The 25,107-nt window shown below is 40.7% G+C and overlaps 1 protein-coding gene across 1 annotated transcript in view; it reads right to left on the reverse strand.

Annotated features, from left to right (window-relative positions):
• LOC310944876 (netrin receptor UNC5D-like) overlaps positions 1 to 25,107 on the reverse strand; it is a gene marked incomplete at its 5' end in the record, with an annotated part of 231,215 nt that overhangs the window by 86,408 nt on the left and 119,700 nt on the right. The window contains one exon of the mRNA XM_083910720.1: positions 8,551 to 8,760. Within this exon, the coding sequence (XP_083766846.1) occupies positions 8,551 to 8,760 (210 nt within the window). The remainder of the gene's footprint in view (positions 1 to 8,550; positions 8,761 to 25,107) is intronic.

Here is a 25,107-nt window from a genome sequence, read left to right on the forward strand (position 1 = left end):
TCGCTTCGTACGCTAACAACTAGCTGCACGGTTAAGGATCCATTACCAACAAGCTGAAAAAGGACATATCGCCCCCTAGCGGAGGACAGGTGGACACACTTCATTCAATAACTCGATAGTCGTACGAACAAACATCGAGTCAAGCGACAACTGCAGCTCGACTAAATGGAAACGCACCGACTGAAGAGCCAAGACGCGAAGATGAAGCGAAAAAAGGAATCCCTCGCGCTAAGTTTGCTGCCTCGTGACAGATTGTCCCCGTAACTCCTGGCCCCCAAACCCCTTTCGTCAAACAATGTGGTTGAGTCTGTCTACATTTAATTCACAGCATACTGCTTTAATAGCTACAGCCTCTTGCTTGCTGCTGAGCCCCAGGGGCCATTCTGCCACCTGAGTCAGACTATAATAGCTCGTAGTGAGATACAGCTGTTTCGGCTGCTTCCTACAGACAGGCCCCGAGATGGACGGCCTGAAGTGTCTCTGCTGAGGCAACATGTTCATTTACTCAACGTGTCGTATTTCAGCACGCTGTTGCGTGCACGTCAAGGGAATCTCAATTTGGTCCTAATGTGCATTAGGATCCTGAGAATGCAAACGAATTCTGGACCACATGAAGGTGCAGGTGTTAACTAACCAAGATGCACCGATTTGGTCCATTTGGAATAGCACCAAAATAACTAGCCCCAATCCAATTCCATTGTTTGTACCATACCGTACCATTACTCTGGTCCCTTATGGGACCTTATCATCTCCACCCACGATTGTGATTGTGAAACAGCCACAACCCGAGCTGCTGGGTGACCTCCTTTGTTGTCCATTGTTTTATTCCGTCTGTTGTGTTGCGTTCAACGCCGTCCTACCTTAAATGCGACCGTGTTATCGATCCGCGTACGAACTGCGCGGATATACAATCGCACACGGCTGTTTTTTTTTGTGACGTTATTCAAAGACACTATTGATTAAAGGCGAGACCAACTGACGCAAACAATAAAGCAGTGTCATGTGTGGCTGACGCCCTCTATTCTGCTCCAGATTTATTGTTAGAAGAGACAAGAGGAGGACAAAAGGGACGGTGTAACATGAGCGCGATCAGATCTTAATCACATCTCACAGATCCCAGGTACAATTCAGGTTCAGGTCATCTGGACCTCATGGCGCCATGAGCATAGTTAGTGATGGTGAGCAAAAATAAAAAAATCACATCATATGGGGCTGATGTGATTTTCAAAATGATCTAATTGTACATTTTCTGGTATTGCCAATTCCATTAGATTATTAGTTAGGCATTACAACTTTTTATTTTAAGGTCTCTCAAGTTCAGTATGTAGCAGTTCCACAAGACACTATTAAAAAAAAAAGTGCGTAGGATTTCGTGGCTGAACATGTATATTGTTTCTGTACTGCAACAACTAAATCAGAAACAGAAATAGATATGTCAAACAATATGGGTGATTAAGGTTAATATAATAGGATAGAATGGGAGTGTTGTGATGGAAACATGAATTATAGATGGGTCGATTTATGAGCTGTAAGTTACGGAACAACAGCAACCCATTGGTGAACAGCAAACTGAGAGTTTGGCCTTATCCTGAAGGTGTGCCACTGTGCTGCAGACTCTTCAAGTGGAACTCGGAGAGTAGTTGCGGGAGGGGGGGGGGGCCAGGTTAGTACCTTGAGTCCCATGTAGCTGGAACCCGCCAGAAGCGTCCTCAGTTGCCTGGCAACTGGAGTTCTGCCAGCCGGCGGCCTCAGCTGTTTCAGGTAATGAGGCCTCGGATGTGGGCCTCTCTCAACTGACACTAGGTCTCTGATTGAGTGACTGCAGATGTACACGCTTGGCATGGCTGTGATAACTTGGTGTCGGATCAATTACAAGACTAGAGTTTGTCATAAAGTTCAGGAAAAAAACTGGCGTCGGTTGGACGACGCAAAGTCACTGCACGTAATTATACACTAGTTATGAAGACACAAAGTGGGTGTAGGAACAGTGGGCAGCACACATCTGCGCCCAGGGAACGATAGGGACCAGGTGCCTTGCTCACGGGCATCTCTGCCCTCAGCATTTCCCAATAATTGAACCAACAACCTGCTAATTTCAAGCTGAACCTTATTCCTCTTGGTCAAAGGCTTCACATTTACACATTATATTAAAATCACTCCTTGATCAGTTTTCTCTTATCGTGTCTCGGTGAGTACAGGATATTACAATTCGGGGCGAGGGGGGGAGAGACTTTAATAATTTGGTAAAGGCATGTGAAGAAAGTCAACACTCTGATTATGTTGTAAGATAAAATCATTAATATAAAAAAACGTCTAATATTCAAAAGTACAAAACTTAGTTTGGGGAGCTCAAAATAGTTGTTAATTCCCGATGCAATTTCCGAGATTGAAAGTCAGGCTTAGTTTATACAGTACTTGCTGCAGTGCTTTTGGCATGAGGGTGTGCAAGCCGAAAAAAATGATGTCATCTTGGACACAAGGGCTGTAAAAGTTGTCGAGGGTGCTATGTCGCACATCTCTCTCTTAACATTCGCAACTCAGGGTCCAAGGGAAAACTGGATATAGACTTGTGTTTACAAGCAGCATTTTAGACCCCAGAGATGATCACATGGTTCTGGAGTCATGTCGAGAAATTTTCATCATGGCATTATTAAAAAAAAAGTAACACATGGAAGAAGTCACATGTAAGCTATAACCGTGTGAGTGAGTGTGAGACTTCCCACATCTATCACACATCTCTTTCACTGCTTGAATGTATTTTATCGGATGTATGAGGTATGTGAAAAACTAGACACAATGTGTAAAATGAGAGAAGCTGACAATGTTTGAACAAAAGGGTTTCGATTTTCTATTTGAATGTAAATCCATCTGCAGATATTGTCTTTGACCTTGGCCTTGTGTTTCTCTACAATTTAGTCTTTTTCTACACTCGGGGTGCAGAGAATATTGACGTACATTGTGCACAGAGCTGGGCTGTGAGCATCAACAAGGCTTCACCTGTGTCTGTATTGTACGGATTATGTCTTACTAGTGCAGTGCCTGTAGGAAGAATGTATTCCTATAGTGGGAGCTGAAGAAGATTTTTCAGTTATGGTAATGCATGAGAAGGAACGTAAAGGCCAACATAATACAAACACTGTGCAACCTCATTAGGCACAACGCAAATGTTTTCATTTTCGATTAGCATTAGCATTTTCAACAGTGAGACATTTTCACACGGTTCACTGCAGAACATGGTGTTAAACTGAAACGACGAGGTGTCCATTCACCAGTACGTGAGCACATATTTGTTTTTGAATTAGCATGCTACTACTTTGCGGCTAACTAGGCGAACCTGTTTCCAAAGGTAAGCTAGCGAGACTACGATTAGCATTAGCATAAGGCTAACATAATGCAAACACTGTGCAACCTCATTAGGCACAACGCAAATGTTTTCATTTTAAATTAGCATTAGCGTAGCTACCTGTTGTGACAGTTACAACAGCTAGACATTTTTACACGGTTCACCGCAGAACATGGTGTTATACTGAAACGACGAGGTGTCCATTTAACCAGTACGCGAGCACATATTTGTTTTTGCATTAGCATGCTACTACTTTGCGGCTAACTAGGCGAACCTGTTTCCAAAGGTAAGCTAGTGACACTACGATTAGCGTTAGCATAAGGCTAACATAATGCAAACACTGTACAACCTCATTAGGCACAACGCAATTGTTTTCATTTTAAATTAGCATTAGCGTAGCTACCTGTTGTGACAGTTACAACAGCTAGACATTTTTACACGGTTCCCCGCAGAACACAGTGTTATACTGAAACAACGAGGTGTCCATTCACCAGTACGCGAGCACATATTTATTTTGCATTAGCATGCTACTACTTTGCGGCTAACTTGGTGAACCTGTTTCCAAAGGTAAGCTAGCAAGACTACGATTAGCATTAGCATAAGGCTAACATAATGCAAACACTGTGCAACCTCATTAGGCACAACGCAAATGTTTTCATTTTCGATTAGCGTAGCTAATGTAACAGTCACAACAGCTAGACATTTTCAACAGTGAGACATTTTCAACAGTGAGACATTTTCACACGGTTCACCGCAGAACATGGTGTTATACTGAAACGATGAGGTGTCCATTCACCAGTACGCGAGCACATATTTGTTTTTGCATTAGCATGCTACTACTTTGCGGCTAACTAGGCGAACCTGTTTCCAAAGGTAAGCTAGCGAGACTTCAATTAGCATTAGCATAAGGCTAACATAATGCAAAAACTGTGTAACCTCATTAGGCACAACGCAAATGTTTTCATTTTCAATTAGCATTAGCGTTGCTAGCTGTTGTGACTGTCAGCCACACCAGTGTGCCTAATGAGGTTGCACAATGTATCATGTTAGCCTTTTACGTTCCTTATATATTACCATAACTGAAAAATCTTCTTCAGCTCCCACTATAGGAATACATATTTCCTATAGTGCACTAGTATTATCTAAAACATGAAGATGAAGAAAAATCTATACAATATGAGGCATTATTGTCCGTCTGCCAGTTAGTTCTATAGGCAGCAAAACCCAATGTTTTTTTTTTTTTTTTTAGCTAGAAACAGCTGTTTGCTACATTGAAATAACACTGAGGCCAGTGACAGTGAACCAGAACAGTAAAGCTGAGCACTGCAGAATTAAAACAAGCTGAGAGATGCGGTAAATCTCCAAACAGCTGAGGAAACACATTCTCTGTGGTTTTGTCACAATGAGCAGTCCCTTTAATCCAATATCGCCACATGACCCATCATTACAAAACTATTAGAACTTCATTGAGGTTAGGGAAACACTGATGCTATGTTGGTAAGAAGTTTTTTTTTCCTACCTTCAATAAACTGTAATTGTGTATCTGTAAGACAAATCATTCTTAATTTAAACGTTTGATGACTGGTGCTATAGCAACTGCAAGTATTGACAACAAGAGAGCGCACTCAGAATAGAAAATTCCTAATGAGTACATTCATGTCCATGTGTCGTTAAAGGTGCATTATGTAATAAATCTTAAGCAACTGGCCATAAAATCGTCTTAATATGTCACAGAGACTCAGGAATAATGTTCATATAACAAACTGAACTCACCAACAACAACAGTACAGCCATAATATTTGCATTAAAAAAGAGTATTTTGCAGACTGTAAATCATGTTTATGTTTTGAAATCGTGTTTTGGCATGTGGCGCCACCTACCGCCGTCTACCACTCATTGCAGTCAGTAGAGTCTCAGCTGCCGAGCAACCAGGGGTTGCCAGTCACGTCAGAAAATGAAACCTGAAAGACCTCGGTATTTTCAATTTGAATGTAGTAACCCGTTTTTGGCCACATTCTTACATATGGCACCTTTAAACTAACTTGGGCTAATTTTTTAATTTAGTTTGCTTTACTTTTAAAAAAACACAGCCAATTAAACCGTTTCTCGGTCTAAGATCACGTTCTTTCTTTCTGCGAGGCTCCGAGACTTTTTTTTAGCGAAGGTCAAGGTTACAATAAAGACTAATAACATTTTTATCTCTTCACATCTTCCAATAGCCCGTAGTTATAGGACACATCCCGACACCGAACGGGCCCAGACAGAGCTTTCTACTTTATGAGACACAAGTGCATAAGGATCTTTTTTTTTTAGGATGCTCTCCTTCTCAGCTTTAACTCTCTCTCTCCCTCCTCACTTCTTTCCCCCTCTGTGCCGCTCCCTGCTCTCATCTGTCCCGGTAGAAACAGATATGAATGGTGATAAGGAGCCAGATGGGAGTAGAGCTATGAATCTGGACTAGAAGGCAGTAAAAAATTCACTGATGTCCACTGTTAACTCTGGAGGGAGATATTGACCGGTGCTTTGTGTTAAGTGAGGCATATAAACACTGTTGCACTAATAGCAGCCAAGGCAGAATAATAAATAATTTGAACTTCAGATGCCGTGTCATGTGATTATATTCAAGAAGGAAATACACCGAGGGCAGCTTTAGAACACATCTCATCCGAGAGGCTTCTTCTGTTGAGACCGACTGCTGTGGGCTTGGTTCGCTGACACTCTCCGCTGTTGTAATGACAAGTTAGAGCAGTGACTCTAATGACATGTTGTTAGAAAAGGCCAGAGCACCTAACGAACCAAGTGACGGCCTTGAAAACAATGCTTGAAAGGGGAAATATCTGACCCTCCATGAAGTATGAGTTAGTGTTGTGTCGGTCAGGAGTGATTCGTTTCGAAAGTACGAATCATTTGAGTGAACGAACTGACCGGGATCACTTCGTGAACTGATTCGTGTCTTTCTTAGTTCAGTTGAGCTCAGCAGCGATCGTGGCGGCCGGGAGTGGAACTGCCGCGTTCTGTGAATCACTCGTGAAAGTCGTTTGCCGACGCCGTCACTCACTCGTGAATCTTCGGTAAAAAACGACGTGCGCCGAGCGGGGAGGGAGCGACTGGTAAGAAGAACCGTGTCTGCCGTGCTGCTGTGATTCGTTCGTGTCGTCAGTACACTGACTCAGTCATGATTCGAAAAAACGAACTGACACACGGAGAGCTGGTGAACTGTGGCTGTGGACGTGAATCTCGCGAAAGAACTGACACACGGAGAGCTGGTGTACTGTCGCTGAGGACGTGAATCTCGTCCGCGCTGTCACTCACTCTATGACCCGTGGCGCGAACGGACGGCACTCAGGGAGGAGGTGAGTCACGTAGCAGGGCACTGGGCTCCTGCTTAGCACTGAACGATTTTGGTGAACGAATCTTTTGAACGAATCATTTTAATGAACTGATTCAAGTGATTCAGTACACTCAAACGAACTGCCGATCCCATCACTAGTATGAGTGACGCAGTCTCTTTGGAGAGATGACACGACTGCAAGAATCTATAATAAATAAAAGATTATATAGTGTATACTGGAAAATCACATTTTGAATAGAGAAGCATTTAGTTGAGAAACAAACAATGAATTAAATAAAATCACAATTCAATTGATTTACTGCAATTATTTGTACTATTAACCAGAAATGAAAAATAGGAATAGTGATACTCCATTGTGGACGTGATGCAATAAAAACAGTCGACTTCAGACATAAAAAAAGGGAGGGGGAAAAACATCTGTGCTTTGAAAGGATTCTTTCGTCTTTTTTTTTTTTTTTTTTTAAGTTAAAACAACAACTGGTTTCTGCAAGTTGCATCAGCAACATACAGTACTACTATTTGGAGTTCAAAGTCAAATCCTAAAACTGAACAAGTTGATGCCTTTCATGGTCTCAACAGTTGTCATTTCAGTTGAGATCAAAATGTGACACACAGTATGCTCAAGCTCCAGAAGAGAGGCAATTAATATTTGCAGGCTTGGACATGGCTGTCGGCATCATCATTAAAACACCATTTTGAAAGTTCATTCTGAAGACTTAAGCTCTTACTAAAAGAAGATACTGTGCCACTACTACGGTCCACTGAGTGGAACGGTTCAGTTTGGTACGTACACGACCGTTCAAAGGTTTGGGGTCACCTATACAATTCTTTTGCGTTTTCCATTAAAAGTCACACTTTTATTCATCAAAAGAGTTGGAAAATGAATAGAAAATATAGTCAAGACATTTGACAAGATTAGAAATAATGATTTTCATTCCAAATAATAATTTTGCCCTTTCGTCAAAGAACCAGCAAAACTGTTTTCAGCTGTGCTAACATAATTGCACAGGTTTTCAAGGGTTTTCTCATCATCCAAACCCATTAGCAAACACAATGTACAATTAGAACACTGGGGAGATAGTTGCAGGAAATGGGCCTCTATACACCTATGTACATATTCCATTAAAAACAGACATTTGCAGCTAGAATAGCCTTTTACCACATTAATGATGTATAGAGTGTATTTCTGATTAATTTCAAAAAGTGCTTTTCCTTCAAAAATAAGGACATTTCTGAGTGACCCCAAACTTTTGAACGGTAGTGTATTTTATTGCACTTCCATTAGGAATTGTACCAAAATAACCCGCCCCAACCTCCCCATTCTTTGGTACCTGCCCTTCTCTTGGGTGAAGTGGCTTGAGTGGCTCCACCCGAGACAGTAAATTGAGTGGGTGACAGCGATTGGTGTCAATATCCCGAGTCTACTCTCGTTCAAAGCTCCAACGTCTTGTTGAGACAAACACCCACAAAAGAGATGCTACCAAGTGGCCGACCAAGGGCTTTACCATTCCAAACCATACCACACCAAACCGTACCATGATGGAAACACAGCATTAGTGGGTATACGGTATATGATTTCTTTTAAAGCTGGGTGAACCCACCAAAAAAAAAAAAAACTGCACACTATTCCCATTGCCACTGATTGTTCTGGCCTTTTTTTTTCCACCCATGTGTGAAATATATGTATATGTATATTCGGGCTTAGAATTATAGGTTCCAAATGTGTTTGTTTGTGGTTTCCATGTTGGCCCATACATACTTGCTTGGAATAAACATTCCCACTGGTCAAAAATATCATAATTTAATGTTTTATTAACCACCAGGAATGGGAAATAAGGGGTGGTTTTTTTCGTACCTGTCCCCAGGTCGGTGTGCTCCTGGGACAAGTGCTGGCTCTGGTGGACCCATTCGCCATTACACTTGAAGAAGATCTGGAGAGCGGGCCGAGCTTGACACTGGAGCTTGATGGGGTTACTCTTGACGATGTAGGCGTCGACGGGCTCCTCCAGGAAGCGGGGAAGTGTCCCGGACTGGCCATGCTGCTGCAGGGCTTCACCTCGGGCACCTGCGTAAAAAAAACAACAACCACAGAGACACAGTGTTAATGAAACAAGAATAAATACTAGAATAATATGCTTTTATTGACCGTAGTCACAGATCTCTCTTGCCCCCGGGTTTCCCAGAAAACCGCTTTGCCACAGTTATCCACAGAATGATTACACACAATAGGTTGCAGGATGCTCCCTGAGAATTGTGGCGTTTAATATTTTTTGACTACACAATGCTACGGGGTATTTTTGCAGAAATCTACTCAAATTTTTCTTTTGCAAACCAGCCGAAACATTTATGATTAAATCAAACATGGATTTTCTAGCTATTAATACACATGGAGAACACGTAAAAAAAAGGGGGAGGGAGATTTAGTGGCAGATGATTTAATAAACAAACAAATAACATGGCTTACAGGTAAGCGGTTGGATAAATAGAGGCTCAGGCGCTAAAGCAGATAAGTAAACACAGGTAATCCTTACATGGGCGATCGTAAACATAAGCATCAAAAAACCATAGGTAAACAGACTGGAACACAAACAAAACAAACAAACAGGAAACGAGCAAGACCAGAAAGTATCTTTCAAAATAAAACATGAACATGATTTTCTTTGTCTTAAAACACGGCCGCGATGATCAGACTCCACTGATCTACAGCGGTCCCATAAAACACATCCTCGTTTGTGTTGACTAATGACGGGTGATTCGGCACAACAACTCTCAGATGAAACATCACCAGACACAACTCTGTCTCAGGTGTATTCTAACCAGGGCACGCTTTGTTACTTCTGAGGTACCGCTAGTATTAATCACACTCTGGGTAATCCACTAGTTTGCTGGCGCCTCTTTCATGCAAGTGTGAAGGGTTTAGTGAAGCTAAACTGTCCCTGCGCCTCGAAATCCCCCCACAGTCCTGGGTCCCCACTGCATGTTTCTCGTCAGCGAATGGAAACACCTCTGAAAACCCCACCTGGATTAGCGAAGCCACCACCTCTACCTCTTTCTCGCTAATCTAATCCTCCTACCACTCCTGGTGGAAGTCTCCTGATTGCAGGGAGTAGATCAAAAAAACGACCGTGTGTGTGTGTGTGATTCTCTGGCACTGAAAATCACAGCGTTCGCTCACTGTTCATCTTCATCCTCTGCCGTGACACATCTGCATTGTCTTTCCTTGTTCCTGGAGCCGAGGCTGAACAAAGAGACATGCTTTTAATTTCAAAAAATGGCGCGCCCCGGGGCAAGCTTCTCTTGTACAGAGTGCTCCAATTTGTTTTTTGCGCACAGAACACACCGACACAGTGTGTTTTGCGTTCGTGGGGGTAGATGCAAAAACAGCAACGCATTGAGTGCTACTACCCGGATAAATGATAGATGGGACGAAACGCAAACACACAGCTGTCAAACAAAGCCTCAGTCGTCCGTGTCGTGGCCCGTTTGCTAATAGAGCAGCACTTACACCAATGTGCGAGTTTGACGCCCCCTGCAACTAATACCTCAAATATCAACATGAGCAGCAGCAAGCAGCAGCAGCATTGAGGTTAAATAAAAGCTTCATTTCAGACTCGGTTGTCTTTTCTCTTTTCATTTTTTATTTAGCAGGTGGGATAGTGTTGCAGCGGAGACAGATTAGAGCAGAGAAAGTAGACGGAACTCTGGTGTGATTTAACCTCAGGCTGGTGGTGGGACAAGCAACCCTAAGGGGAAGCGCGAGCACTTAACTATCTCTGGGAGAAGCGCCGCATCGTCTTTGCTCTTGAAATTGCTGAATATATATCACAAAGTACAAACTCTGAGCATATATATGCTATAGGAAGCCCCTCTGGCACTCATTGCAGGTGCCCCTATGGCAATGAGATAACTAATGCTATCATGTAAGATGTGGCTGTAGGATGTGTTCCTGCTGCTGGAACTGTAGGAGGGGGTTTCCTGTTTGTTATTATAAGATTCTTCACCCATATGTTGTGGCCACTGCAGGGATGTTACAGGTTCATCTCCATGTTCGTCCGCATCATGTATGTCTCATACCTGAAGTGACATGAGAAAAAAATAAAATAAATTGAAATCTCGAGTTTCAAAGTCGAGATCTTGAGTTTCAAAGTCGAGATCTCGAGTTTCCCAAAAAAATATGAAAAAAATAAAATTTAAATCGCGAGTTTCAAAGTCGAGATCTCGAGTTTCCCAAGAAAAATGAAAAAAAAAAAATTAAATCTTGAGTTTCAAAGTCGAGATCTCGAGTTTCAAAGTCGAAATCTCGAGTTTCCCATAAAAATATGATTTTTTTTTTTAAAATCTCGAGTTTCAAAGTCGAAATCTTGAGTTTCAAAGTCGAGATCTCGAGTTTCCCAAAAAAATATGAAAAAAAAAATTTAAATCTCGAGTTTCAAAGTCGAGATCTCGAGTTTCCCAAGAAAATTTAAAAAAAAAATTGAATCTTGAGTTTCAAAGTCGAAATCTCGAGTTTCAAAGTCGAAATCTCGAGTTTCAAAGTCGAAATCTCGAGTTTCAAAGTCGAGATCTCGAGTTTCACAAAAAAAATAAAATAAAATAAAACATAAATCTCGAGTTTAAAAATCAAGATCTCGAGTTTCCCAAAAAAATATAAAAAAAGAAAAAATAAATTGAATTTTTTTTTTGATTTTTTTTTTGGAAACTCAAGATCTCGATTTTGAAACTCTCGAGTTCAAAAAATGATGAAAGAAATTTTTTTTGTTGCATTTTTTTTCTCATGTCACTTCGGGGGCTCGGTTCATACAGACATCTTTTCTGAAAAAAAAAAAAAAATGCTTTTGCCTCTGTAATTCAGGAGACGGCAGTGCCCTGTGCTTCTCCCGTTTTCACGGTGATCTACAACCGGTGCTTCAGCCTGGCAATAACACATGAGGGACACAGACACATCTAGCCCGGTCTGAGAGGAAAACAAGATATCGCTGCCAAAGGCCTGAATGATGGCTCTATCAGACTCACTCTCCTTTCTGCCTCTCACGCTCTTCCCCCGCTCTCTGTGGCACATAAGCAAACTTTTGTCCTGCAAGCACAGGCAGTCCACAGTTTCCTCAAGTACAGCGAACGCTCCATCTATTCACATGCAAATTTAAAAGGGGAATGGGTGAGTGCGGTCTCTTATGTCAGTTCGATGTATTCATAGCTTTTAGGGAGAATCTAAAAGAAATGAGGGGGAAAGAGCCCTTAGCTGACTGGACAAATTTAGTAAAGCCTTTGGATGAAAGCACAGACTATTTCACACAGAGGAAAGACGACTGCTGCGCCAGCACACTTGAGGTGATTTGGATAGACTGAAGGTAGGAGCCACGAAAAGCCCATCTTTGCCAAAAATCCTCCTCCACCGTTGGCAACACTGCAGTCTAACATCCTGGCAGACAAACTGCCCTCGTGTTTCCATCTTAATCACTTGGAGATTTAATAGACAGCTAACTTTTCAACAATGCCGGTGGTCTCTTTTTTGCTGCAATGGCATACAGTCGTGTACACACGAGCCCCGTGTCATCACATTTACAGGTGACACGGAGTTCATGCAGTGATGCCACAACTCGAGGCTTGAATCAAGTTATTACCAAAACAAAGAAATGATAAGCTGTATGTGTCACACACATAGGGTGAATTCCAATTCCTTGCTTAACCCTCAATCTCAAAAATGCGCACTCCCTCTAGTGCAAGTGCTGTCCCGATTCTCAGATAAATTAAGTTGAGGGGCGAGTTTAAGGGCTGTATCGCCCTCAATATTGAGATTTTCCGAGACCACCCTTGGGAGCAAGGGCTACCCAGAATGCATTGCGTGTTTTGCCATAACAAAGTTGGCGTCGAAAGCAGCGAAACGAGTATGCTACCAATTAAGTATTTTCTTTGTTAATAGAGATATAAAAATGATGAAAACCATTGTATTATCTTAGTTTAGGCCCATATTATGGATTACTGATGTCATTGCTGCGTAACATTTATTTTACGATCTTTTGTCAATAGCTGGCCGGTGCGATCGTTTACTTTTCAATAACTGTCAGCTGAATATGTCCGTGGTTGTGGTATTTGTATGAGTATCATCTTATAACTAACTGACAACCTAATAATAACTTGACTGACAAACGGATCGTAATAAATAATCGTGACGTTAATGTGTTCTTCTTCTTCTTTTTTGGAGTTGACAGACTGGACCCAGCTTTCGCGTTATTCTGCCCCCCACAGTCTGAAGACGTATCTGCATTTAAGGGGTGTCCTTATTTCTAAGTGACAAAATAACCCCTCAACACTTGGTTTTGAGGGCCAGTTGAGATTAAGGGTTGAGCTTGAGGGTTAAGATAGGAATTGGAATTGGCCCTTAGTCAAGCTTGGTGTCCGAAAACCGAATAGAACCAGCATAGACGATTTACAATGATCTCACTGTCCAACCCTGTGTTACATAGACTATAGACTGTTATAGACTGTTACAAAGACTCTCAATCAACTGATATACTTTAGGCAAGGGCTTCAATTTACCGAGGCTCCGACCTCGTGCCGTCAACGTTACTCCGGCAGCTCGACAGAAGTGCTTTTACTGCACAAAAAACAAGAACAGATTCATTCACATAACCTTGACGCATAGATTAATGGCAATTAAGAAGAAAATGGAAGATTGCGTGCAGGAAGTCGTGAAAGAGTTGTTTACATCCTCTCTGGTATGTGACATTATTTATATCCACTGTTGCACTTTTGGGTAAAGTAATCCTCTGCTCATTGTAATGTGCTAGTGTGATCTCTGGATGTCGCCAATTCGTACTTATTGACCCTTTAAAAGAAAGCGGCTTCTCACACACAGTTTTCCACATTTAGTCGATCTGCAGTATCGTTTTCAACATCAATTCCATTGGTTGTTTATATGTCTTTAGTTCTACTCTGTGGCTATTGTACTGGTCATGACAGGAGTTGTATAATGTACCTCGCAGCTGAATCGGACCTGCAATGGTTTTTGGGTAAACAAATTAGAGCATTTGCATTGATACATTTTACAGAAACACAAGGTTAGAAAGGATATAAATGACCGAGCAAAAAGCTCTGCAGCGCCCCACAATGAAACCACTATCTATGCTTTGGTGGGTTTTAATACAAAACTACTCATTTGCGTCCATTGTGCAAACCTGCCATTTCCATTGCTTTTCATGAATGGCTTTTCATTGAAGCACGCTGAATTTTTTAAATGCCCATTGTCACAGCGGCGTGAGAGATCTCCGATTTCAAACCCCCACCCCCAACAGGTGCGAGGCACCAAAGACTAATATCACCACCAACACCATATGCAAATGAGCAGCATGAACCGAGAACAAAAAAGGAGGCCCGTGTGTGTGTGCATGTGTGTCTGTTTGTGTTGTGTGGAAAGAAGGAAGGAAGAGGCTGGAGGAGAATGTATGGCTTTAATAAAAAAAAAAAAAACAGCATTGCCTTAATTTGTCATCCAATAATACGCGGCTTGAAGCCTAAAACATTTTACAGTACATCTCATTTTCAGGATTATTCTTACATAAAAAAGGAACTGCACATCCAGAAATGATTTAAATTATTTAAATTTATTTAAATTATCGCCAACTTCAAGATCATACATCTCCACTAAGGTTTCACCCGAGATACTAAAGAAATGAAAAAGGAGCACAAGGAACTTTTTTTTTTTTTTTTTACTTACTACACCGCAAATTCAGTCATTTGTTGAATAAAGGAAGCAGCTGCTTCGCCGATAATGAATAAACACATTTTCTAATTAATTATTTGCAAGTTAACTAAGAGTCAGTAACTTAATAACGTATTATTAATTGAATGTTTATACTTTAGCTTTAGGTCTGCATGGTTATTGAACTTCATGTATTGTAAACACAGACTTTCAGCTAATGTGTGTGTATGTGTAAATACACCAATAAATATTTGGCAGAAGTTAAAGTTGGATTAATTATATAGGTCCGGTGTGAGGTTCCTTTATGGAAGCTTGCATTGACGCAGATTCATGCAGCAGATGGACCGTTCAAGACTGAGGATCGGAGGTGAAGCGAGCAGAGGAGATGGGGGTGGAGAGAGCTCGGAGAAGCAGACGATAGGTGGGTGTCGAAGATAGTGAGAAGCGCCGGGGTGAGCATCTGCTCAGGAGGAAATGTTCGGGATTTTTCTTCCTTTCTTTTCAGAAATGCTTGTAAACATATGAACGCAAAAGGAAAGGTACTGTGTTTTTTTTTTGAATCCTCACAGCGGATCACAACAATCCGTCACGCGTCAGGCTAACGCCGCCGACCTTCCTCTGTATCTGCAGCCGTTTCTGAATGACAGGAATGCCACAGGGGGGGAAAAAAGATTGACAAACAAGAATTGGGGGTTTCTTGATCTCCAAGGCCGGCAGGATTGTGAACTCTTAATTGTGTTTGTGGGTGTTTTGAAGACATTACTCACGATTGAAGCACAGAGAAAAAAAACATCAGCCTGAGGTGTCCCCTCTCCAAAATGATGACCACAAATGAACCATGTGTTATACACAGCGGTCGGAACCACAGGGGGCACTGTTTGGGATATTTTACTTCCCCGCCTACAGTTCCAGGGAATTAAAGTCGCCGTGATCGTCTTAAATTGTGTCAAATTGAAGCTGGAATATATTCAGAGTGGAAACCAGGCGATGGCAAGATATTGTGCCATTATGTAAATCTGCTGCCCTGTTTCTTCACCCTGTCCTAAGGCAAGTCTCGCAGCAGAAGTGCCTGGAGCGCTGGGAGAAATTACAATGACTGGTAATTTTTTTATTTTATTTTATTTTATTTTTTTTGCAATGGGTGTCACACAAGCAATACGTTTCTGCTGAGCCTCTCCATCTTCTGAAAACAGGGCGGCCTCAACAGGAAAAAAAAAAGAGGCCAGAGTGCTTTGTTCAAATATTGATGCCGACCTCTCATCCGTCATCTCAGGACATCAACAAACACACACAACTGTTGATTTTTTGTTGTTGTTGTTGTTGTTGTGATGGGGCCGTTTTACACTCACAAACACACACAGCATAGACTTAAGCGTGAATCATACTCGACTATTCTTATTTTGGTCAAAAGAGATAACAAAGAGGACGGTAACCATTAGGACAAACCATTTCCACAGAACCAAAAAGGAGGACGCGAGACTGCACTACCATACGATTTTGTCCATGATTACAATGGTATGATGATTCAGAGAGACTCTTTTATTTATTGCAAGACTACTTAATTTATGATATATCATGTTGATTTCCAAATAAATCGTCAACTATTTTGATCATCGATTCATAGGTTTGAGTGTTTGTGAAGTTTCTCTGATTTTTCAGCTTCTTAAAATGTGAATATTTTCTGGTTTCTTTGCTCCATATAACAAATAAATCATTAAAACTCAAACATTTTGGTTTGTGGACAAAACAAGACATTCGTGGACATCGTCATTTCCAGGTTTAAGAAATGCCGATGGACATTTGTCAACATTTTCTGACATTTTATGGACCATAAAACCAATTGATTAACCAAGACAATAATCAAGAGATTATTCAACTTTGAAAATAACAGCATGTTGCAGCCCTAATATCATGATGTATGATTAGCATTCATTCACAAGAAAACATCCGTTTCAAAAAACTGAGATGCGAGAACGATGCCTTGCAAAGTGCACAGTCTTAACTTACTGCATAAATGAAACAAATACATAAATAAATAACTAAATAAAGCTGCATTATATAAAGTAAAGTGATCTTTCCTGGCAGCATCCAGGAGTTTTTTTTTTTTGTTGTTGCCAAGGAACATCTGGTACATATACGACCTTCTCGAGAAAAAAACATTATTGAAGAGAAGTCTGTTGTTTTTATGTTTATCTGTGGAAACAAAGTCTTTCAATGGCAACTTTTCCTGGAGTACCGACATCAACGCCGCAGCAACAATCAGTGCAAAACCCACAAAAAGTCGTCCTTACTACTGCTGAGCAGTAGTAAGTAGTAATTAAACTCTAATAAAGTCATGCAGCTGCAGCAGCCTTGTTTATATTTTAAAACAACAATGATTTTTTAATGATTATACTCAGTGCAACTCCGCAACGACGTCGGACAGGGTATCGAAAATCCGGCCTGAAGCTTGAAGTATCGTCCACCCCCGTAACCATGGAAACTTGCTAGAGATTATCCTCTGCAGAGACACTTCTCTTATTAACGTAGCAAATCCACCATTATAACAGCGAGGCAGTAGCACACCTGTCATTTCAAAGGAATGGGAGTTGGCACTATGATTGGATAATTTCATATAATGTGCAAAACACACTTTCGAGCGGGAGACATAATTTCTGCATCCCCCATGTCCACAGAGGTGGATTTCTTAATTCGCAAAAATTCTGCGTCTGTGCAGACCCAACACGGGACGAAACCCAGAGAAACGTTCCACAGTGCATTAACATTATGTTGATTTTGAAGACGATTACACTGCAGAATGCATTGCTATTAAATTACTGTCCACCTTAGGGTGTGAGCAAACTTTTGACAGTGGCCTCACTGACGTAGCATTGGTTTTAGCACTGCTAAAGCTCATGTAAAACCAATAGTTTAATGTAGTAGTTTAATGTAAGGACAAGTGCTGACAGTGATGAGTGAGTTTTTTGACTTTGGCAAAGGTGGGAGGAAAACGCCACAGATCATCAAAGTGAAAAGCATGAACCACAGAAAAAGTCTCATGAAAACTTACTTTTTTAAAATTAGAATATTAGTGTATTAAAGGTGCCATATGTATGTGAATGTGGCCAAAAACAGTTACTACAATCAGTTGCTCGGCAGCTGAGACTCTACTCACTGCAATGATTGGTAGACGGCAGTAGGTGGCGCCACATGCCAAAACATGATTTAAAAAAAAAACATGATTTGCAGTCTGCAAAATATATATTTTTTTTAATGCAAATATTTTGACTGTACTGTTGTTGTTGGTGAGTTCAGTTTGTTTTATGAACATTATTCCTGAGTCTCTGTGACATATTAGGAGGATTTTATGGTTTTTTTACAGTTGCTATAGATTTATTACATAATGCACCTTTAATAGTAATAGTGTAGCATAAACATGCAGATGCTGCTGAGAGGAAGACTGTAGTGTTTCCAGCTCTTGTATGCCAGTATTCAGTGAAGATGTTTTGTATATTAATACATACAAAGTTTGCCCAGATATAAATCATTTTGATGCAAAGCTTTTTATAGCAGTTTCAAGCACATGGAAAAAAAAAAACACAAGTGTGGACTTGTTTTCTTGTCTTCTTAATTCTCTCATTTCTGTTTCTGTTCTGTTTTTAGGACGTAAATGTGTTTAAATTTGCACAAACCGGTATGTGTGTGTGTGTGTGTGTGTGTGTGTGTCTACAGGTATATATATTGTGTGCAGTGTGTGTGTGTGTGTCATCTACAAACACCCTGGTGGTATATGTGTCTTCATCAGTGTTGTGACAGCTTGCCAGCCTGGTTTTGGCAGGTAGGAGATAGTGCTTCCCTCAGCTCTCCCAATAATCAAAGAGTAAACACGCTGAAGCAAAAGTGGGTTACCTGGATGTCAAACTGACAAAATAAAGTCTACCATCTCTATCCCATCAACCACTACACACAATTATATTAGGGCGCGAAACAAAACTCGAACGAAATAAACGCCACGTTTTCTCTTTCATATTCAGTCTGTGGATAAGTATTTTTTTTCCATTTTTCACCGAAGAGATGAAGAGTGTAAATTTAAAAAAAATAAAATCCGACAAATAAGCCTTAGACTCGTATCAGATACAGAGAGCAGGGATAATCTGTGCAAATCCACTCAAACTCGTGCCTCTACTTTGCAGTGATGGACAGCATCAGTTTGAGAAAAATGGGACAATCTTGCCGTCGTGTTTTGTTGGTCCTAAAAAAATATTGTTCTTCTGTTTGCCGAACAGTAAAAAGCCACATTACCACTTCGATCTGTTATAGCACTGCCATTACAACACTGCTGTACGGATGTGTCCAGGAGTGACGTTTTACACTCTTAGATATAAAAGTGTTAAAAAGAACCATATAAGGTTCTTCGGCTTGTCCTCGTAGGAGAACCCTTTTTGGTTTCAGGTAGAACCTTTTTTTTATAAAGGTTCCACCAAGAACCCTTTTAAAACCCTTTATTCAGGAAAAGGGGTTTTACAGGGTTCTCTGGATCAAAACGGTTCTTACTGGAACCATCAGAGGTGGAAAAAGTACTAAAATATCGTACTCGAGTAAAAGTACCAACACTTTGATGAAATATTACTCAAGTAGAAGTAAAAAGTAGTTCATTTGAAATGTACTTTAAGTAAAAGTTACTTTGCGTGGGGTGAGGGTGGTAGAAATATGACAAGGGGTCAGAAATCCAAAACAATTTTGGAGCTTGCGCGCCCGGCGCGACACAGGATGTTACGTCACCTTTGGCGCCCGCCCTCTATGTTCACGCGCCAGTGCTGGTGATAATCACATCATCATTCGTCTGGTTCTGGTGTATTATTTTCCCCCTGTAGGTCGTCATTGTGCTGAATCTTTATTTTTACTCAGTAACGGATAGGATTTATAAATTAACTAAGTACAATACTAAGTAACTAGGTCAATACGTACTCAAGTAAAATACAAAATCCTGATTTTAAATTGTACTTACAAAATACAAAATACACAAAAAAAGTATTCAATACAGTGACAAGTAAATTTATTTAGTTACTTTCCACCTCTGGGAACCATAAATGTTCCCAAGAACCTTTTGAAAAACCCTTTCCCGAAGAACGGGTTTTTCAGAAGCAAATGGTTCCAGGTAGAACCTCCGCCCTTGTAGAAGGACCCTTTTGGAACCCTTATTTCAGGTGGAACCTTTATAAAAAAGGTTCTACCTGGAGCCAAAAAGGGTTCTCCTATGAGGACAAGCCAAAGAACCTTATATGGTTCTACATTTAACCCATTCTTACGACACATCACATGCCCTAGAAGCAATGGAGAATTGGGTGATCACTGCTCATGGGCACGCCAGCCCTCGACCCATCCTGGGAGCAGTGACCCTCCAGTTACATGGCCAATTCCTTTTCTCTTACCCATGGGCTGCCCAGTCATTATTTATTATTTTCCTTGCTGTTTCCTGTATTTCCATCAGTCACAATGTCCTTCTAACCACATCATTCCAAAGGATTTTAACTAATTTAAACATGTACCTGAGCAAATACAGTTACTCGTGTCTGCTAATCAACATCATCCCCAGCTGACCAAAACACGCCGACAAGTCGTTCATCTTAAAATCCGTGTCCGCTTTATGAAATCAAACCTCATTTGGAGCCAGTTTGTGCCGTGACATTAATTATTCAACGTGTTTACGCCGTTACCTCTCGCTCTCGTTGTTAGCCACCCGTTCCCAAACGATATTTTCCGATGCCCTACGGTGCAGGGACTTAGTGTTACCACAGTAACGGCATTAAATGCTTGTAATTTCACCTTATTATTACCATCTCCGCCACTTTTATTTATTTATTTATTTATTTTACAGTCACACCAGAGCCATATTAATCTCGCAGCTGCTCGTTCTCATTAAAAGCACTGAGCTGGTGGAAAAAAACTGAAAGGAATCGCAGAACGTGCAAAGTTTCTGTCACAGCTGAGGTCGACGCTCGACAGTGAATGTTCATCAAAAAAACGTATCTGCAAAACAAGACGTTCTCTAGTTTGTTTGTTTTTTTGACATCGGATCGTTTTTGAATACTGTAGGGAGTAATGAAGCAAAAAAAAATAATGAAAAGAACCAGCAGCAGCAGCTTAACGTGAACTCATGGGTGAAAAGCTGCAAGCACACCATTTACTTCTCAGTGAAAGAACCAGCTCTTTTACCGTGGTCACTAATGGCTAATTAACGAAGAATCTCTTCATTCAAACAACACCAGCTTGTTTAGTTTCTACCCTCAGAATTAAGAAACTGTACAGGCTTATTATAGCTCATTTCCTGCCGTAAAAACCAGCAGCCGTGGATTTGACTCCACGTGATTATGAGCTCAGGGCAAAAAATCATTCAGAGTGTTGCTGCTCATTCATTTTCAACTAGTGCACTGCCCGTTTTATATTTCAATAGTTCAATGTTTGAAGCCTGTCAAGCGAACCGCTCGGCAGATATTTGATTAACAGATGGATGAATGGAATATCCGCTGGTGCTGCGCTGTGTGTGTGTGTGTGTGTGTGTGTGTGTGTGTCACATTTCTACCGATATATCTCTGGCATTTGACATGCAAATATCATTTCAGTTAAGTTGGCATTGCACACACTGGTGCTCTTAGCAAGTCACCTGCCCCGAGCTTGAAGCCTGTCAAAGTGATCCACTGTACATTTATGCTATAAATAGACAGACAGACAGACAGATGGATGGATGTTCCTCGCAGAAGATGGGACTCCTCTGCTACAAAGTTGAGCTATTTTCTGCCTTCACAAAGACGGTGTTTATATTTCAGCATCTGTTGGTTTTTCCTGTTTGCAGAGTTACTCTCTACTAGTGCAGTGCCCGTAGAAAGTATGTATTCCTATAGTGAGAGCTGAAGACAATGTTTCAGTCATGGTAATGCATGATAAGGAACGTAAAGGCCAACATAATACAAACACTGTGCCACACCTCATTAGGCACGACGCAAATTTTTTCATTTTCGATTAGCATTAGCGTAGCTAGCTGTCTTGTGACGCAGCTGACGGTCACAAAACAGCTAGCATTTGCGTTGTGCCTAATGAGGTTGCAGTGTTTGTATTATGTTAGCCCTGCGCTAATGCTAATCGTAGCCTCGCAAGCTTACTTTTGGAAACAGGTTCGCCAAGTTAGCCGCAAAGCAGTAGCATGCTAATGCGCTCGCGTATTGGTGAATGGACAATGACTTCTTCGTTTCAGTATAACACCATGTTCTGCGGTGAACCGTGTGAAAATGTCTCACCCACCAAACAAACTCGGGTATCTACCGATATTAGCCCGATAGTCAATTGAGGCAATTTATGAACTATATCATTTCAAAGACATAATTCTACAACTGTGTAACAAATATTGATCCCCCCCAAAAAGAAGAAATAAAAAGACCAAACATGACAAGATATAATGCTTTTGCTGATTATTATTTACATTTTACTAGTGGCCGACAGTCACAAAACAGTTAACTATGCTAATGCTAATCGGAAATGAAAACATTTGTGTGTTTCCTAATGAGGTTTTATTATGTTAGCCCTACGCTAATGCTAATCGTAACCTCGCTAGCTTACCTTTCGAAACAGGTTCGCCAAGTTAGCCGCAAAGTAGTAGCATGCTAATGCAAAATATGCGTATTGGTGAATGGACACCTCCTCGTTTCAGTGTAACACCATGTTCTGCGGTGAACCGTGTGAAAATGTCTCACCCACCGTGAGGACAGCGTCTTCACTCCCACCTCCCCCCGCTCCAGACAGCGCAGCTGCTGCTGATGAGCCGCTGCCTGCCTGGTGTAGCGTGATAAATCAGGAAAAAATTACAATTCCTCCAAAAAATGTGAAAACCAAGGATGCACACCATCTTCATTACCCAATAAGGTAGAATCTCATCTGGCTCTGGTTCAAAGTTGGGATTAAAGTGAGACATGAGTGTTTGGTGAGGCTGTCGAAAATGAATCACAGTCAACCTTTTCTGTCATAAACACTGACCTCGTCAGGGCCAGTAGTCCTCATAGAGACCAAAACCTGGTCCTAATGAGGCAGAATATATGGTTATGGTTAAGACTTGCGATATGACTTTGGTTAGGTCAATGTGAGTCCTTAAAAGGACTTTAAATATATATTTCAAAATACCCAAAAAAACAAACACACTGGAGCGAAAGCAGCCACTGAAAGTCACAAATGAACCTGCAGCGTCGTTCAGAAATGTATTTAATAAAGTAACCGCACGTTCTATTTGACTATTATAACCTAAAGCGTAAAAGGAATTACATCATGGAGTGAGAAAATGACATCATATTGTGTAGTAATTGTGTGGCCTTTGGCAAGCAATGATATTAAGGATGTGTGAAATTAAAAATTCATTCATCGTAACATTGTTTAAATCCATACTTTAAAGTCTCATCTGTTCTTCTACGTGGGAATGGGTTTAATCATCTCCCCCTCAGTGGATTTTGGGGTAATAACACGATACCTATAGGCTATTTGAATTTTTTTTTTTCACTTGCTTTGTCTTTATAGAGTGACCAATTGAGTCACTGTGGAGAAACGATGCAGATACCGAGCGCCTTCATTAACGGCGTTTTATGCGGCGCCGTTATTACCTCATCTACCAGCATTCATTCCCTTGCTTTTGCTCTGGCTTCATTTAGAAAGCACGCCTTGGCTGACTGACAGTGATAACAGACAAAAGATGATAATTACTTGCTTACTCTTTCCACACATAGCCTTTGATCCATTTTGTCTTTTCTGACAGTTACATAATTAAAGGCATTGTGTGGCGTATACAGTCTTGGCTGCAATCACACTGGCAACCTGACAGCTCCCTCTAATGTGAGTGTACTTTGTAAAAAAAAAAAAAAAAAAAAAAAAAGGCTCAATAAATAAGTAAAACCCTACAAAAAAAAGAAAGAAAAAGAAAGAAAGAATCGCAACTCTTTTCTCACATTTTCTCTCCACTTCTTTCCTGAGAACTTTAACACCACATATGAAAGTGGGATTTTATTATTGAGTGAATGTATGAATAAATTACTGGTGCGCGGCCATATGGGAGGAAACGGTTCAGAGCAAGCAACTATATTTTTTTTAACAGTGCTGTTTTGTCATTTTATTAAATGTTTGGCAGGAGAAATGAAATTCGATAAAAAAAAGTTAATATCCTGCAAATGACTAGGCGCGGAGCTTCTGCATTAATATCATGAATCATCTGTCATTATGTACGAGGTTGATAAAGGAGGGTGATTGTCTTGAGATTTTCTCTCTCTCTTTGACTACATGTCACTGGTTTAACTTCTTGAACTTGCTTAATTCACAATTAGTTTTTTTTTTATGCAGAATTCATAGCAGAACACAATAGATTCTGACACAGAGACACAGCGAATGTGTGACTCACACTGATGTATGTTATTTCAGAGGAGTAAAAATAATAATAATAAACACCACCGAGACGCAAGACGCCTCCTGAAATTACACGTAAGCTTACACGTCGAAAAACCTCATCGAGTGCAATGCATCCAAGCACAGTGTTCAATATCAGCTCGTAAATAAATAATCAGTAAATGGAAATAGATTTTTTGCTGTGCTTAAGGCTTGGTAAAAAAAATAAATAAATGAAATGTTGATGTGATGAAGGTGGCGGAAGATGTTTCACATCAAAGCGCTCATGACCCATGCTGCAGTCGCCACTTTCCTATTTTGGTCTATGGCAAAAAAAAAAAAAAATGTTTAAGCACACTTTCAACTGTACATTTGAATTCTTGAAATGTTGCATTCAAGCTTTCATTGAGAGAGTTGGAAAGGTTAGGCTATCGATAAAAGGCAGACGCTGCCGTGTTCATATTTTGCCGTATTGGGGAAAAAAATAGCTGGGAAACAGCAGATGGAGTGGACAAGAATGTATGCAGACTGATGAGGAAACCACTGTGTAGGATAACTAAATAATATGATCATCTATTGGCAGGAGTTTTATTCATTCGCTGAAGTTGCACCGCAAAGCCAACGCGTGGTTATTACGGTAATTTCACCTGTGCTGTTGCGGGACGCTGGCGAATCGGCATGTTTTCCATTTTTTTTGGCCTGCTATTGCACATTGAGACAAAATCACAAAGAAATATTATTTTAAAGCTCACAATCGAGTGGTCCTGTTGCACACATATGTTAGTTATGGAGGTCTACTTACATACATTAACTTGTTTTTATGGTCAAAAACCTCCTAGTTGCTGTAAACGAGCCGATAGAAATCCTCTTTTCTGACGGTGTTTCCCAGCTGCGAGATTTGAGACTCAACTCTCTCACCCAGAAAACAGAGTCTTGTGATTGGCCAGTACCCGGAAGTGACATATTTATATTCTTTTAAATATGTGTGATACTGTTCATATTTCAAATTTCAAATGCAATTTCAAATGAATACACTATTTTAACATGCAGTAAACTGTAAATAACTGTCAGACATTGAAAGTTATTCTAGAAAAAAATGGGCATAAGTCACATGACATTATGGTTAAAATAAGCAAAAAAAAGTCCACATGGACATTTTGAGGCTTAGGTGTTCAAGGTTTATAGACACACCGATGTTTTGTCTTTAACCTATACCAGCAACTTCTCCACCTCCGTGTGAGAATTTTGTCCCAATATTTTAGCAAAAGTAAACTCATTCATTTTCTGTACGGAATGCACAAATGCAAAATCTGCCATGGT

The sequence above is a fragment of the Microchirus variegatus genome (genome assembly GCF_963457635.1).
Source record: "Microchirus variegatus genome assembly, chromosome: 1".
Lineage (NCBI taxonomy): Eukaryota > Metazoa > Chordata > Actinopteri > Pleuronectiformes > Soleidae > Microchirus > Microchirus variegatus.